The following is a 17,694-nucleotide window of genomic DNA, read 5'->3' on the forward strand; positions in this document are numbered from 1 at the left end:
ACCCCAGCTTCCCAACTTAACAGACTCAGTGGCCTCCTCAAGCCTCAGTTTCATTAACGTAAAAGCCTGGCTTGTCCCTCCACCACCCCAGGACCTCATCGCCCTCCTGCTGGACCCTGCAGCCTCCTCCCTGGACTCTCTGCCCTGTTCCTTCTCTTCTTGGCTGTTTTTCACACAGTGCTGAAACCTTCCAACAACCATTGAGGGGCCACATCCTTCGTGCGGTCAAGCTCGAGTCCCAGATACCCCACCACTGGCCAGTTCAGGCCTCAGGGTCTCCATACAAGATGTTCCCTCTGCCAGGAATACCTTTTCCTGAATTTTTCCACTAGGCAAAAGCCCAGGAAGCCTTCGCAACCCTCCCAGCTCAGACCCCACCTCCTCCATGCAGACAGCCCTGACTCTTAGAGCTGCCTGTCCTTCTCTGTGGCCCACGACACCTGCTCCCACCTGGGACAAGGATCCCTGGAGCTGGGATCAGATGATGACAAAGCAGCTAACGTCACAGCCCCTTCTCCGTGCAGCCACTGTTCTAAGCATCCTATGTGCGTTAACAAGAAAACCTCCCAAGGACCCTTTGAGGTGATGCTATTATTATCAGCCGACACACGAGAAACTGAAGCTCGTGAAGGAATTCCTGTAACTTGCCCGAGGTCACGGGGCGGGTAAAGGGTCAACCTGGCACTCAAACCCAGCCATGTGTCCCTCCCAGAATTCATCTCTCTTCACCTCGGTATCTCCAGGCCCTACAATTATGCCAACAGGAGGTGGTCCATAAGCAGGCTGAATCTAAGAGAGTCTGGGCAGGAGGGAAGGGGAACACGCCGGCCCTGGGGGACAGGCCCAGGTCTGAGCTCAGCATGGCATTAACCATGGGGACACTGGAAAACAGCGCTGGACCTCAATTTTCTCTTTCGGAAAACAAAAGCGCTGGATCAAATCTGCTCTGTCCAACATGGCAGCCACGAGCTTTGTGTGGCAACTTAAATCAGAAATAAATAAAACGTAATAAAACTAAAAATTCAGCTCCTCGATCAAAGGAGCCACATTTTGAAGGCTCTATAGCCACACGTGGCTAGCTAGTGGCTACTGTGTGGGATGGCACAGATCTGGGACAGTCACATCATCACAGAAAGTTCTGTGGACAGCTCCTTACTTAGAGGGCCCCCGACACCCTCCGCTGAGCCAGGCACAAAGGACCACCCTCTGCAGTTTTGCCCCACGCCGAGCCACGACTCACAGATGATGCGGGCGGAGGCAGTTGGCTCTTTGGCAGCCTTCCTGGCGATCCTTCTGCTTGATCGTCGGACGGTGCTCTCTTCTTTGGAAACTGGGGAGCGATTCTGGGCCAGGGAGGCCTGGGGGCCCGGGGAGGATGGGGCGATCAGGCTGCGCCGCACGGACTGCCGGTCCACACGGGCTCCCACTGGGGTGGAGAAGTTATCTGGCTGGAGGGGAGCCAGCACCCGCTCCCGCCATGGGGAGGCGGGAGAGCTGGGTGAGTCCTGCGGGCCTGGGGCGGCCACCGCAATCCGGAGCTTGGAGGCAGACCTTCCTGCCCCGGCCCCTCGGCCCTTGGGGTCCCGAGGTGTAGTCATCAGGGAGCTCACGGTGACAGACTCCAGCCTTCCCGCCTCTGCCTTCTGGGGTGTTGAATCCTCATCCGAGCTCGAGGGGATGTGGGAGGCCGGGGCCAGGGTAGAGGTCGGAGCCAGGGCAGACTGGAGGTGATCGAGGTACTGCTCGGCGCTCCTGCGCTCACTGGCACCGATCTCTACCGCAGGCACCAGCTGGCACTGGGTTGGGCTCTCCTTGGGATTCTTTGTCAGGACAGTGGGAGACCTGCAGGTGGGTGAAGGAGGGGCGGTAGCCACAGAGGCGGCCGCCGCTGCAGCGGCAGCCCGGGTCACGCGCTGCAGGACAGAGCCGTTCTCGCCCACCATCGTGGCCAGCTTCTCCACCTTGTCCTTGCTGCGGAGGTGCCGGGAGATCCGCTGGCTGCTCCGCGTCTTTCTGCGGGACAACCTGGTAGAGGGGGCGGAGCAGAAGCTGAGGCGACCCAGTGAAGCGGGGAGGCTGCCCACAATTCCAGCTGGAGGAGCTGCCAACTCCAGGGGCCTCTGAAGCTTGGAGGCAGAAGACTGGGGTTCCAATTCAGGCTCTGCCACCTGTAGCCAAGACACCCCAGGTGCTCTTCTCTGAGCCTCAGTCTCCCTATCTGTGAACTGGGATGATGCCAGTCCTCACAAGACCGCTGGGAAGATTAAATTCCCATAAACCTCCTGCTGACTGGGTCAGACTGGGCCAAGCACCCTGCTGGCGGAATCGCTCCTTCTGTCGCTTAATCCACCAGACAGTCCCCGGGAGGCAGGGACCCTCATCCTCACTTTAGATTTCAGAAACTTGAGGTTCAGAAAGGTGGAACATTAACCCAAGGACACACAGTTGCTACGCAGCAGAGCTGAGGTGTACACCCAGGACCATCTGACTCCAAGACCCAGCCTCTTTCCCCTGGTACTCTGAAACCCACGGTCGTTACAGGGGCAGTTAGAACCAGCATAGCAACAGGGAGCTGGGAGACAGCCAGCCCCCAGTCTACACCTCTGGTCACTCTCCCCCAAGCAGAAAGTCAGATTCTCTTGCTTCTCCCACCTCCAGAAACCCTCCCCATCCTCCGAGGCCCAGATCAAACACCACCCCTACCTAACGCACACAAGCTCTGGACTCCACAGTCTCCAGCCCTGCTTCATTTCCCTCAGCATGGCGCACGCAGTGCCCACTGCTCCTGATCTCAGTTAACACCTTTGAATCAAACTCTCCTTGTGGCCACCAAGCCTCCCGCCCCTCCTACCTTTTCCGGACGGGGTCTCTGTTTTCGTCCTGAGTGGAAGAAATTCGTCTCTTCTTCCGTCGGTTCTTCTGCGAAGGCGTTCTGGGCATCAGCTCAGGCTCTTTGCTGAATTCTCTGTTTGGTACGAAGACAGTGATGGTCGAGGCTGCCTGGAAACCACTGCCCCTCCCCCACCCAGCCAGACAGCTGCCCCTTTCCTGACAGCTGCTGGGCAAGCTGGGGTGACCAGTACCAAGCAAGCGCTCCAAGGCTGCGTAAGAGTCACCGCCAGGCACCTGGGGCTTCCTCAGGTAGACAAAGCAGGGGAGCAAGGTTGCCAGGCAGCCCTACCTTCTGAGGCGCAGGCCAACCCCTCTCCCTAGCCCGAGCATCTGGGGCACTCAGGAAGGACCCCTGGCAGCCTGTCTTGCCCGGCAGGTGGGGAAGTGCCCTAAAGCCGCAGCAGCCAGGCAGCGGTGCGTCCTGCCAGGGCGCCCCCCTCTTGCCGCCGCCCCCCCAGCCCCGCACCTGGTGAACATGCGCTGGGCCTCTTCCTCGATCTCCTCCAGCCACACCATGTCCTTATTGTCCACATTGCAGACAAACTCCAGGAGCTTCTGGTCACATAGCTCCAGCAAGTGAATGGGCCCCTGGGCTGTTGTCCCCATGGTGGCTCTGCCTGGAGAAAGCAGAGACAAGAGACATGGGGGCTCAGGCTGGAATCTTCACATTGTTCAAACACCAACCCCTCCCCAGCCCCATACGACACTTTCCACAGAAGTCCATGCTGCCCAGGCAATTCTGGGATCAATGGACCTCATTACAAATGGCCTTCCTGGGTTCAGGAGAAACTGCAGTCCCACCAGGTAGGACCCCTTGACCTGCCCACACACAGGCCTGCTCTTACCCACTCCTCTTACTGCCTGAAGGTGATTGAGGGCCACCTTAAGGGACACCTAGGGGCTTCCCTGGTGGCCCAGACAGTAAAGAATCTGCCTGCAGTGCATAGGGATCGATCCCTGCATAGGGAAGATCCCCTGGAGAAGGGAATGGTAACCCACTCCAGTATTCTTGCCTGGAGAATCCCATGGACAAAGGAGCCTGGCAGGCTACATTCCAAGGGACTGCAAAGAGTTGGACACGACTGAGTGACTAACACTTGAGGTACACACAAGCTAACCCCAGGTGTCAGGTCAAAGAACATCGAATCCAACTGCCTCTCGTGGATGCTAGTAAATGACAGATCTGCATTCCAAAGGAGTGGGTAAGAAAGTGGTGGTCCAGAGACAGGCTCTTCTCTAAGGAGCCCCTATAACTCTCTCCCTTGAACTGAAACGCCTTCGGATGGATGAGGGAGCATGAGGAAAGTGGATAAGCAATGTCTTGTTTTTTAGAAAACTTAGTCTAGAAATATCAGGCAGTATAAAATACAAAATTAGTTTTCCCCTAATTTTTTAAAAATAATTTTTACTGACGTATAGCTGATTTGCACGTGGCAAAGTGATTCAGTTTACAGATACATATATATCTATTCTTTTTCATTACAGGTTATTAAAAGATACTGAGTAGAGTTCCCTGGGCTATACAGTAGGTTCTTGTTGGTTTCTATTTTGTATATCATAGTGTGTATATTTTAATCCCAAGCTCCTAATTTATCTCTTCCCCCCTTTCCCCTTTGGTAACCATAAGCTTGCTTTCTATGTCTTAATTTCTTAAGAAACTAGCAACTCAAACAAACAAAAACAAACAACTAGAAACTCAGATATTCTCCTCAAAACTCAGTTATAAAATTATCACCAAAGCCTCAGGCAAAGAAAAGATGTTCTATTCTGGTTCATAGCAGGGGCTCAATAAATATCTCAACTGAGGCAATGAATGGAGGAACGAATTAATAGGTGGCAGTCACAAGCCATAACAACAGACTGCATGTCTCATGCCATGGCAGTGACCCACCACCCCGATCGACACCTGCAAAATCAAGAACCACACACAGCTCGGCCTCTACCTAAGACAGGAAGTTCTTGACAGAGGGGCTAAGTCACCGACCCCTATAAAGGGCTTAACGCCAGGTGCTGTTGCAGCCTCATAGGACTGCCTTCCCGGGGCCTGATTTCCAGGGCACACTGGCCTGGGTTCTTCGAGCAAGCTCTGCCCTCTGCCTGGAACCTTCTGTCTATTTGGTACAGCTCACTCCTCAGCACTTGGCTCTCAGCAACGCAGGGAGGACCTGACTACCAGCCACCATCCTATCCACCAATTTCAATACTTTGCACGACACTCAGGTGACGACGTATCTGCTTTCGGACTACCTGTCTCTGTCCACTAAGCATTTGTTCCCTGAGGGCAAGCCCTGATCTGTCTTGCTCGTAGCTTTGAAGCCCAGAGCTTGGCAGGGTGCCTGGCACAAAAAGAATACCTGTTGAATGAACAGATCCATCTATGAACTGTACACCTAGAAATAAACATTCTACAGCCACTCTAACTCCCTCCCAAAAGACACACACACACAGGGACACCAAATGAGGCCATTCTACACAGGTTAGAGCACGCCTTTCTCACCCAAAGCTCTACTGAGAGGAGCCAAGAGCAGCACCCATCAGGGCAGGATCAACTGGGCAGGATGGCAGAGGCTTTGGGCAGAGACAGGTGTGCAGATTGCAGTCACAGCACAGCCTCTTGGCTGCCATCCCTCTGACTGCCCCCAGTCCCTCTGTCCCAGCGCTCAGCCCTGGCTAACGACAGGAATCCAGTTTAAGGCTAGGAAAGAGACCTGTTTAAGGAACACAAAACACTTTGTGCTATGGAAAGCAAGGATTTGCTCTTTTATTTAAAAAAGTAAATGGCAAAGTGGGTCAGGGCTTCTTACACAAAGTGCAAAAAAGTGTTTGAGCTCCTTCCATAAGGAGGTTTGTTTTCAGCAGCCTCAGCCTATTTAAAAAGGGTCACTGCCATTACATCAGAGATGATCCTGAGAAAGGTGATCAGTGTTGAGAATGAGGGTCCCCGGAAAAGCAATAAAAATCTTCTCAGTCCCCTCTAAGAACCTGGATAAAAACCCAAAGCACCTTACATCCCACCAAGGGTGAAGGAGGCTCATCTTCCTCTCCCAATACTTTTCTCACGTCATACATTAAGAGCCCCACGGCCCTCCTTCACAATGCCTGTTCTTTTGAAGGTGCGGGAAGTCCACCAGCCAACCCTGACCACACCTCAGTGAAGGAGGTTCGTAATAGCTGCTTTCTGTAAAGACACCTGCTCCATGCTCGGGTGGAGCATCATCTCATTTTATTCTCGCCACAACCCCAAGGAGATCCTGGTGCAGATGAGCAAATTGAGGCAGACTGAAGTTAACGCCAAGTCTTCGGGCAAGTCAAGGGAGGGGCCCGGATTTAAACTGTGCTCTTAACCTCAAGCTTTGCCGCCTACTCCATTTCAATCGGAAAGGTAGGCCCTAAGTTCTGACTGGGCGCCCCAGAGAAGGCCACTGTCAGTAAACGGGCCTGGGGAGTGACAAGTCAGCACTGGCCTCCGGAAATGGGTCAATTTAAAATGCTGCTCAGCCGATAAGGGAGGTGGTGAGCCAGGGTTAACTGTACAGAAATGCCATCTGGTACAATGCCGCCAAACACCCGGTCGGTGGGTGCTTCTTGTCCAGGTCAATAAAAGGCACCTGGAGGGGGAGGGGACGGGGTTATTTTCTTGGACAGGGAGTGAGGGGGGTGGGGTCATCTTGGGCCCCAGGACCAAGGCAGGGCACCTCGTCACTTGGAAGAGGTGACCCATCCCCTGCAGGCCGCAACGGGGGATAAGGGAGGTCATGTCCCCCAGTCCAGGGCTTGCGGAGGGATAACAAATTGCTAACGACCCCCCAGCCCCGCCGGCCGCCCGCGCAGACTCACTTGACTGCACCGCGTCTCCTTAACTGCTGTTGCGATCCAAGTCCGCCGACCCTCCCAACACAAATCCCAGCCGGCCCAAGCCCCACGGCTCCCGGCCTCCAAGGCTTGCGGCTGCAGTGAACAAACGGGGCGGTACAGCGCGGGCCAAACCTACGATTTTCAAAACTGAAGGTTCGACCAATCCCCGTCAAGTTTGTCTGGGCGGCTGCAAAACTCTAAGCCAATCAAGTAAAAGGAAGCACCAGTCAGGCCATCGATTGGCTACGTGGATTGGCAGTCTACCGGACTAAGAGGAAGGGAGAGGAAGCGTTGAAACTTTAACCTGTACAGCTTCCGGGAACAGCGGCGCGCGGCCTAGAGAGGAGATCGCTCGAGGTGGGGGTTGCGCGCGCAAGACCTCACACGCCAGAACTACAAGTCCCAGCGTGCATTGCGAGTGCCCTGAGGGACCTGGAAGATCGGTGAGGGAGGCCTTATTTGTGGATAGTGCTCTTTTCGGGAGTCTTCACTTTGCCATTTCTTCACCCAACTGTGTCCTCAATATGGGCCGACCTCAGCCATTTTACAGAAATAATATATACGATGATGTTTCTTAATGATTTCAACTTAAAATTACAAAGCAAGACAGCAAGATTTATAATACAGAGAAATTGTTTCCATAACAATTAACACTGTCTGAGTCACAAGTGAAGCCAAATTGCTTATATGCTTTCCATGCTGTCAAAGGTTAAATTAAGAATCCACATTTCCATTTCCACACAAATTGCCAACCTCAAACTGCAGTTCCAGCATACTTTTTCAGACTTTGATGCAAATGCAGAGGAAATTTCCATTATTTCATAATCCATTTAACTCTGTTATTCAGGACTTTCCACTTAATCTCCAACTGGAAGTCATTAATCTGCAATGCGATGACCTGCTAAAAGGCAAATATCAAGAGAAGAAGCTAACAATTCTACACATACCTTTCTGGTGATAGTTAAGTCGTTAAGTCGTGTTGGACTCTCCTGAGACTCCATGGACTATAGCTGACCCTGTGGACTGTAGCTCACCAGGCTCCTCTGTCCATGGGATTCTCCAGGCAAGAATACTGGAGTGGGTTGCCATTTCCTTCTCCAGGGGACATTCCCCACCCAGTGATGGAACCCTGGCCCACCACTGAAGGCAGATTCCTTACTAACTGAGCCACTCAGTTCAGTTCAGTCACTCAGTCGTGTCCGACTCTTTGCGACCCGCTGGACTGCAGCACGCCAGGCCTTCCTGTCCATCACTAACTCCTGGAGTTTACCCAAACTCATGTCCATTGAGTTGGTGATGCCATCCAACCACCTCATCCTCTGTCGTCCCCTTCTCCTCCTGCCCTCAATCTTACCCAGCATGAGGGTCTTTTCTAATGAGTCAGCCCTTTGCATCAGGTGGCCAAAGTACTGGAGTTTCAGCTTCAACATCAGTCCTTCCAGTGAACATTCAGGAATGATTTCCTTTAGGATGTACTGGTTGGATCTCCTTGAAGTCCAAGGGACTCTCAAGAGTCTCCTCTAACACTACAGTTCAAAAGAATAAAATCTTGGACTCTCATCGTTCTTTACAGTCCAACTCTCACATCCATAGATGACTACTGGAAAATCCATAGCCTTGACTAGACCGACCTTTGTTGGCAAAGCAATGTCTCTGCATTTTAAATGTTGTCGAGGTTGGTCATAACTTTCCTTCCAAGGAGCAAGCATCTTTTAATTTCATGGCTGCAGTCACCATCTGCAATGATTTTAGAGCCCCCCAAAATTAAGTCTTCCACTGTTTCCACTGTTTCCCCATCTATTTGCCAGGAAGTAATGGGATCATAAAGCTCAACATTCAGAAAACTAAGATCATGGAATCTGGTCCCATCACTTCATGGGAAATAGATGGGGAAACAGTGGAAACAGTGTCAGACTTTATTTTTTGGGGCTCCAAAATCACTGCAGATGGTGACTGCAGCCATGAAATTAAAAGATGCTTACTCCTTGGAAGGAAAGTTATGACCAACCTAGATAGCATATTGAAAAGCAGAGACATTACTTTGCCAACAAAGGTCTGTTTAGTCAAGGCTATGGTTTTTCCAGTAGTCATGTATGGATGTGAGAGTTGGACTGTGAAGAAAGCTGAGCGCCGAAGAATTGATGCTTTTGAACTGTGGTGTTGGAGAAGACTCTTGAGAGTCCCTTGGACTGCAAGGAGATCCAACCAGTCCATTCTAAAGGATATCAGCCCTGGGATTTCTTCGGAAGGAATGATGCTAAAGCTGAAACTCCAGTACTTGGGCCACCTCATGCGAAGAGGTGACTCATTGGAAAAGACTCTGATGCTGGGAGGGATTGGGGACAGGAGGAGAAGGGGACGACAGAGGATGAGATGGCTGGATGGCATCACCGACTCGATGGACATGAGTTTCAGTGAACTCCGGGAGTTGGTGATGGATAGGGAGGCCTGGCGTGCTGCAGTTCATGGGGTCGCAAAGAGTCGGACACGACTGAGCGACTGAACTGAACTGACCAATGGGATCAGATGCCACAATCTTAGTTTTCTGAATGTTGAGCTTTAAGCCAACTTTTTCACTCTCCTCTTTCACTTTCATCAAGAGGCTCTTTAATTCTTCTTCACTTTCTGCCATAAAGGTGGTGTCATATGCATATCTGAGGTGATTGATATTTCTCCCAGCAATCTTGACTCCAGCTTGTGCTTCATCCAATCCAGCGTTTCTCATGATGTACTCTGCATATAAGTTAAATAAGCAGGGTGACAATATACAGCCTTGAGATACTCCTTTTCCTACTTGGAACCAGTCTGTTATTCCATGTCCAGTTCTAACTGTTGCTTCCTGACCTGCAAACAGATTTCTCAAGAGGCAGGTCAGGTGGTCTGGTATTCCCATCTCTTTCAGAATTTTCCACAGTTTATTGTGATCCACACCGTCAAAGGCTTTGGCATAATCAATAAAGCAGAGTAGATGTTTTTCTGGAACTCTCTTGCTTTTTTGATAATCCAATGGATGTTAGCAATTTAATCTCTGGTTCCTCTGCCTTTTCTAAAACCAGCTTGAACATCTGGAAATTCAACGTTCATGTATTGCCGAAGCCTGGCTTGGAGAATTTTGAGCATTACTTTGCTAGCATATGAGATAAGTGCAGTTGTGCAGTAGTTAGAGCATTCTTTGGCGTTGCCTTTCTTTGGGATTGGAATGAAAACTGACCTTTTCCAGTCCTGTGGCCACTGCTGAGTTTTCCAAATTTGCTGGCATATTGAGTGCAGCACTTTCACAGCATCATCTTTCAGGATTTGAAATAGCTCAACTGGAATTCCATCACCTCCACTAGCTTTGTTTGTAGTCATGCTTCCTAAGGCCCACCTGACTTCACATTCCAGGATGTCTGGCTCTAGGTGAGTGATCAGACCATTGTGATTATCTGGGTAGTGAAGATCTTTTTTGTACAGTTCTTCTGTGTATTCTTGCCACCTCTTCTTAATATCTTCTGCTTCTGTTAGGTCTATACCATTTCTGTCCTTTATTGAGCCCATCTTTGCATGAAATGTTCCTTGGTATCTCTAATTTTCTTGAAGAGATCTCTAGTCTTTCCCATTCTATTATTTTCCTCTATTTCTTTGCACTTATCACTAAGGAAGGCTTTCTAATCTCTCTACTTGCTATTCTTTGGAACTCTGCATTCAAATGGGTATATCTTTCCTTTCCTCCTTTGGATTTTGCTTCTCTTCTTTTCACAGCTATTTGTAAGGCCTCCTCAGACAGCCATTTTGCTTTTTTGCATTTCTTTTTCTTGGGGATGGTCTTGATCCCTGTCTCCTGTACAGTGTCACGAACCTCATTCCATGGTTCATCAGGCACTCTATCAGATCTAGACCCTTAAATCTATTTCTCACTTCCACTGTATAATCATAAGGGATTTGATTTAGGTCATACCTGAATGGTCTAGTGGTTTCCCCCACTTTCTTCAATTTAAGTCTAAATTTGGCAGTAAGGAGCTTGCTTATTGCTTATTTTAGTTCGCTGATTCCTAGATTGTCAGTGTTCACTCTTGCCATCTCCTGTTTGACCACTTCCAATTTGCCTTGATTCATGACGAGAGGAGTTACCCCGCGTCTGAGGTCAGGGGCGGCGACGAGAGGAGTTACCCCACGTCCGAGGTCAGGGACGGCAGCAGGGAGGGATGGTGACGAGAGGAGCAACCCCACACCCGAGGAGCCGTGGCTGCGCGGGTGCAGGAGGGCCTAGAGGAGCTATCCCACGCTGAAGGTCAGGAAGGGCGGCGGTGAGGAGATACCCCTCGTAAGGTAAGGAGCAATGGCTGTGCTTTGCTGGAGCAGCCGTGAAGAGATACCCCACGCCCAAGGTAAGAGAAACCCAAGTAAGATGGTAGGTGTTGCAAGAGGGCATCAGAGGGCAAACACACTGAAACCATACTCACAGAAACTAGTCAATCTAATCACACTAGGACCACAGCCTTGTCTAACTCAATGAAACTAAGCCATGCCTGTGGGGCAACCCAAGACGGGCTGGTCATGGGGAGAGATCTGACAGAATGTGGTCCACTAGAGAAGGGAATGGCAAACCACTTCAGTATTCTTGCCTTGAGAACCCCATGAACAGTATGACAAGGCAAAATGATAGGATACTGAAAGAGAAACTCCCCAGGTCAGTAGGTGCCCAATATGCTACTGGAGATCAGTGGAGAAATAACTCCAGAAAGAATGAAGGGATGGAGCCAAAGCAAAAAGAATACCCAGATGTGGATGTGACTGGTGATAGAAGCAAGGTCCAATGCTGTAAAGAGCAATATTGCATAGGAACCTGAAATGTCAGGTCCATGAATCAAGGCAAATTGGAAGTGGTCAAACAAGAGATGGCAAGAGTGAATGTCGAAATTCTAGGAATCAGCTAACTGAAATGGGCTGGAATGGGTGAATTTAACTCAGATGACCATTATATCTACTACTGCGGGCAGGAATCCCTCAGAAGAAATGGAGTGGCCATCATGGTCAACAAAAGAGTCCGAAATGCAGTACTTAGATGCAATCTCAAAAACGACAGAATGATCTCTGTTCATTTCCAAGGCAAACCATTTAATATCACAGTAATCCAAGTCTGTGCTCCAACCAGTAATGCTGAAGAAGCTGAAGTTGAATGGTTCTATGAAGACCTACAAGACCTTTTAGAACTAACACCCAAAAAAATGTCCTTTTCATTATAGGGGACTGGAATGCAAAAGTAGGAAGTCAAGAAACACCTGGAGTAACAGGCAAATTTGGCCTTGGAATATGGAATGAAGCAGGGAAAAGACTAATAGAGTTTTGCCAAGAAAATGCACTGGTCATAGAAAACACTCTCTTCCAACAACACAAGACAAGACTCTATACATGGACATCACCAGATGGTCAACACCGAAATCAGATTGATTATATTCTTTGCAACCAAAGATGGAGAAGCTCTATACAGTCAGCAAAAACAAGACCAGGAGCTGACTGTGGCTCAGACCATGAACTCCTTATTGCCAAATTCATACGGAAATTGAAGAAAGTAGGGAAAACCACTAGACCATTCAGGTATGACCTAAATCAAATCCCTTATGATTATACAGTGAAAGTGAGAAATAGATTTAAGGGCCTAGATCTGATAGATAGAGTGCCTGATGAACTATGGAATGAGGTTCGTGACATTGTACAGGAGACAGGGATCAAGACCATCCCCATGGAAAAGAAATGCAAAAAAGCAAAATGGCTGTCTGGGGAGGCCTTACAAATAGCTGTGAAAAGAAGAGAAGTGAAAAGCAAAGGAGAAAAGGAAAGATATAAACATCTGAATGCAGAGTTCCAAAGAATAGCAAGAAGAGATAAGAAAGCCTTCTTCAGCAATCAATGCAAAGAAATAGAGGAAAACAACAGAATGGGAAAGACTAGGGATCTCTTCAAGAAAATCAGAGATACCAAAGGAACATTTCATGCAAAGATGGGCTTGATAAAGGACAGAAATTGTATGGACCTAACAGAAGCAGAAGATAGTAAGAAGAGATGGCAAGAATACACAGAAGAACTGTACAAAAAAGATCTTCATGACCCAGATAATCACGATGGTGTGATCACTGACCTAGAGCCAGACATCCTGGAATGTGAAGTCAAGTGGGCCTTAGAAAGCATCACTACGAACAAAGCTAGTGGAGGTGATGGAATTCCAGTGGAGCTATTCCAAATCCTGAAAGATGATGCTGTGAAAGTGCTGAACTCAATATGCCAGCAAATTTGGAAAACTCAGCAGTGGCCACAGGACTGGAAAAGGTCAGTTTTCTTTCCAATCCCAAAGAAAGGCAATGCCAAAGAATGCTCAAACTACCGCACAATTGCACTCATCTCACACGCTAGTAAAGTAGTGCTCAAAATTCTCCAAGCCAGGCTTCAACAGTACCTGAACCGTGAACTTCCAGATGTTCAAGCTGGTTTTAGAAAAGGCAGAGGAACCAGAGATCAAATTGTCAACATCTGCTGGATCATGGAAAAAGCAAGAGAGTTCCAGAAAAGCATCTATTTCTGCTTTATTGACTATGCCAAAGCCTTTGACTGTGTGGATCACAATAAACTGTGGAAAATTCTGAAAGAGAAGGGAATACCAGACCACCTGACCTGCCTCTTGAGAAATCTGTATGCAGGTCAGGAAGCAACAGTTAGAACTGGACATGGAACAACAGACTGGTTCCAAATAGGAAAAGGAGTTCGTCAAGGCTGTATATTGTCACCCTGTTTATTTAACTTATATGCAGAGTACATCATGAGAAACGCTGGACTGGAAGAAACACAAGCTAGAATCAAGAGTGCTGGGAGAAATATCAATCACCTCAGATATGCATATGACACCACCCTTATGGCAGAAAGTGAAGAGGAACTAAAGAGCCTCTTGATGAAAGTGAAAGAGGAGAGTGAAAAAGTTGGCTTAAAGCTCAACATTCAGAAAATGAAGATCATGGCATCTGGTCCCATCACTTCATGGGAAATAGATGGGGAAACAGTGGAAACAGTGTCAGACTTTATTTTTTGGGGCTCCAAAATCACTGCAGATGGTGACTCCAGCCATGAAATTAAAAGACGCTTACTCCTTGGAAGGAAAGTTATGACCAACCTAGATAGCATATTTAAAAGCAGAGACATTACTTTGCCAACAAAGGTCTGTCTAGTCAAGGCTATGGTTTTTCCTGTGGTCATGTATGGATGTGAGAGTTGGACTGTGAAGAAGGCTGAGTGCCAAAGAATTGATGCTACTGAACTGTGGTGTTGGAGAAGACTCTTGAGAGTCCCTTGGACTGCAAGGACATCCAACCAGTCCATTCTGAAGGAGATCAGCCCTGGGATTTCTTTGGAAGGAATGATGCTAAAGCTGAAACTCCAGTACTTTGGCCACCTCATGCGAAGAGTTGACTCATTGGAAAAGACTCTGATGCTGGGAGGGATTGGGGGCAGGAGGAGAAGGGGACGACAGAGGATGAGAGGGCTGGATGGCATCACTGACTCGATGGATGTGAGTCTCAGTGAACTCCGGGAGTTGGTGATGGACAGAGAGGCCTGGAGTGCTGCGATTCATGGGGTTGCAAAGAGTTGGACATGACTGAGCGACTGATCTGATCTGATGGACCTAACATTCCAGGTTCCTATGCAGTATTGCTCTTTACAGCATCAGACCTTGCTTTTATCACCAGTCACATCCACAACTGGGTGTTGTTTTTGCTTTGGCTCCGTCCCTTCATTCTTTCTAGAGTTATTTTCCACTGATCTCCAGTAGCATACTGGGCACCTACCAACCTGTGGAACTGATCCACTAGGGAAGCCCATTTTCTGGTGATGAATATGGTCAACTGAAATCATCTCAGATTATCAATATCTGGCATTACATATCTGTGTGAAAAGACACTTTAAAAAGGAATGGGTAAAAATCTCACTGTATCTGCATTTACAGGTGAACATCATATTTGAATTTTAATGATTATTGTTGTTCAGCCATTCAGTCGTGTCGGACTCTTTGTGACCCCATGGACGGCAGCACTCCAGGCTTCCCTGTCCTTCACTATCTCCTGGCATTCGCTCAAACTTAACTATGAGCCACAATTAAGAAAATATTATCCTCCACGTCCCAACCTCAAACTACAATTCTATTAGTAGGCCTGTTCCCTTAAATTTTTTAATCTTTATTGCTTTATATTGAATTACATCAATTCTAGCTGTAGAAAAGTTTTTCTTTGCTTACTAAAGTACCTGTGTAATATAGGAGATTTTGCCTCATAGCCCACAAAGCCTAAACTATTTACTGTCAATCCTCTATAGAAGTTTGCTGATCCCTATTTTAGAATCCTGGTGGCTCAGACAGTAAAGAATACGCCTGCAATTCACAAGACCTGGGTTCCACCCCTGGATTGGGAAGATCCCATGGAGAAGGGCATGGCAACCCACTCTAGTATTCTTGCCTGGAGAATCCCCATGGACAGAGGAGCCTGGCGGGCTACAGTCCATGGGGTCGCAAAGAGTTGGACACGACAGTGACTAAGCACAGCACAAGTTAGAACATTTCTGGAACTAAACATGGGTACCCCTTTAGTAGCCTGCAACTCGGTTCAGCGGACATGCAACTGCACCTCCTGGCCAGATACTAATACTCTGCCCACAGGCCAGCTACCAACGATTCCCTTGCTCCAGCTGCCCCTGGACGAGTTAAAGCCCAGCAGCGCAGACTGCGCAGGCGTAACCGAGTCTGCCGCAGGCGCCTCTGCGCAGGCGCAGGTGATTAGAAGCCGCTGATTGGCAGTTCAGAGTGCTGCACTGCCAAGCGCCGTTCTAGGCATTTTACTTTGTAGACAGTTTGTGCCAGAGGATCCGGCGACCAGCGAAGGACACGCTACCCAGGCTGGGACTTCATGCTGCGGGTGGTGTATGGACCTGGGGGCAAATCCTGGCTTCTTGGACCCCTAAAATTATCCTGAATGAGGATGTCCCTTCATTCCTCCCTTCCAACAGTTTAATTGTGAAATAGAGCACACATCTAGAAAAAGGCACAAAACAGAGATATACAGCTTATTATTTTGTTAAAATCATTCCTTAAAAAGCACGTCCCAGGTTAAGAAATAGAGCTTCGCTAGCCTCCCGGAAGCCCACTTGCTCCCTTTCCCAAAGTAAAGCCTTTAAAAAAATATATGGTAATCATTGATTGCTTGTACAGTAGTCTCTCCTTATCCATGGTTTCGTTTTACAAGATCTCAGTTATTCGGGGTCAGATGCAGTCTAAAAATATTACATGGAAAATTCCGGAAGTAAATAATTCATAAGTTTTAAATTGTGCTGTGTTCAGAGTGGGGTGTTGAAATCTTGCACCACCTGCTGTATCCATCTGGTGCCAAGATTCATCCCTTTCCCGTGTACCCCACCCATTTAGCTACTTACTGTCTTGGTTGATTGGATTAATTGTCCAGGCATCAAAGTGCTCAGTGTTCAAGTGGCCCTAATTTTACTTAATAATGGCCTCAAGGCACCAGAGTAGTGATGCTGGCAATTCAGATACGACAAAGAAAAGCCACAAAGTGCTTCCTTTAAGTGAAAATGTGAAAGTTCTTAATAAAGAAAAAAAAATACACAGGTTACTAAGATCTTTGGTAAGAATGACTCTTCTATCTGTGAAATTGTGAAGAAGAAAAAAGAAACTCGTGCTAGTTCGCTGTCACACCTCAAACTGTAAACGTTTCAGCCTACAGTGCCCAAGAACTGCTTAGTTACGATGGAAAAGGCATTACATTTGTACAATAAGATATTTTGAGAGAGAAAGACCATATTCATATAGCTTTATTAGAATAGATTGCTGTAATTGTTCTATTATTGTTGTCAAACCATTACTGTACTTAATTTATAATTTAATCTTTATCATAGGTATGTGTGTGTAGAAAAAAACCTGGTATATGCTTTGGTACTGTCTGAGATTTTAGACCTCCACTGGTGGTCTTGGAAACTATCCCCCACAGATAAGGGGGACTACTGTATAGATTTACCACCGAAACACCTGCATCTCTCAACATACTTTTTGTTTTTTAAAAAATAAAAGTTTGTGTTTTTTAAAAAATAAAGTGTTATACAGTTTGCTCTTGTGTCTGGCATCTTTTGCTCAATATTATGTGAGATTCATCCATGCTGTTATTTGTGGCTCTGGTTCCTTCATTCTTACTACTGCTGTATAAAAGTATTAATACAACTTACGAATATTTTGCAATCTTAATTCTGCTGATGGGGATATTTGGGATACGACTTTTCCATATGTCTGTTATTATGAAAATGCTGAGGCATATAGCCAGTGTATGTATAACTTTATAAAATACAGTTTTCCAGAGTGCTTGCACCATTTCACCCTCCCAAAACTGATTCTAATTTCACTTGCTCCACATCTTCCCTACCTTGTAGAGGACCACACAAATGTCTGCCCATGCTCTGAAATTCCAGTCACCCCACCTGCTCCTAGATCTGATATCTGCTTCCTCAACTACTTAAGGTGCCAGCTGGCAGCACCCCAGGAAGACAGAGTGGTCCTGGGGCTCAACCCCAGCTGTGCCCCTTCCCTTCAGGACAACAGTCTGCCTCCTCCTGTGGTCTAATGCCTAAAAAGAGTTGCTCATATGTTTCACTCCAGCTTTACTCCTGTTTACCATAGGAGGGCTTATTCTGTACTAGTTCCATCACAGCTGGTAGCCAAAGTTCTCCACAACTGTGTTTTATTTGGGCGGCCTGTATATTGAAGTCTCAAAGAATCACTCTTTTTGTTGTCACCTTCTGATCATAATGGCTGAGAAACTCATTTATATGAACTAGGAAGTGTGCAAAGGAAATTTATTACAAGAATGCTTCTTGATCCTCATGCAGTAAAGAATAAAGCTCACCAAACTAAATCCCTGAGTAAGT

General features: G+C 47.8%; 1 protein-coding gene across 3 annotated transcripts in view; it reads right to left on the minus strand.

Annotated features, from left to right (window-relative positions):
- The window catches only part of INCENP (inner centromere protein), a 46,542-nt gene that overhangs the window by 24,832 nt on the left and 4,016 nt on the right, over positions 1 to 17,694 (minus strand). For 2 of the 3 annotated variants that reach the window (XM_086383510.1, XM_086383512.1), the window contains exons 1-4: positions 6,730 to 6,851; positions 3,359 to 3,509; positions 2,852 to 2,965; positions 1,241 to 2,025 (exon numbers count right to left, since the gene is read on the minus strand). In XM_086383510.1, the coding sequence (XP_086239636.1) occupies positions 1,241 to 2,025; positions 2,852 to 2,965; positions 3,359 to 3,498 (1,039 nt within the window). In that variant the 5' untranslated portion in view covers positions 3,499 to 3,509; positions 6,730 to 6,851. Of the gene's footprint in view, positions 1 to 1,240; positions 2,026 to 2,851; positions 2,966 to 3,358; positions 3,510 to 6,729; positions 6,852 to 17,694 lie in introns of those variants that run through there. The other variant, XM_086383511.1, reaches the window with a different exon arrangement.

The sequence above is a fragment of the Bos grunniens genome, chromosome 29, assembly GCF_055505025.1.
Source record: "Bos grunniens cultivar Pamir isolate PY7600 chromosome 29, Bosgru_T2T1.0, whole genome shotgun sequence".
In the NCBI taxonomy this organism is placed as follows: Eukaryota; Metazoa; Chordata; class Mammalia; order Artiodactyla; family Bovidae; genus Bos; species Bos grunniens.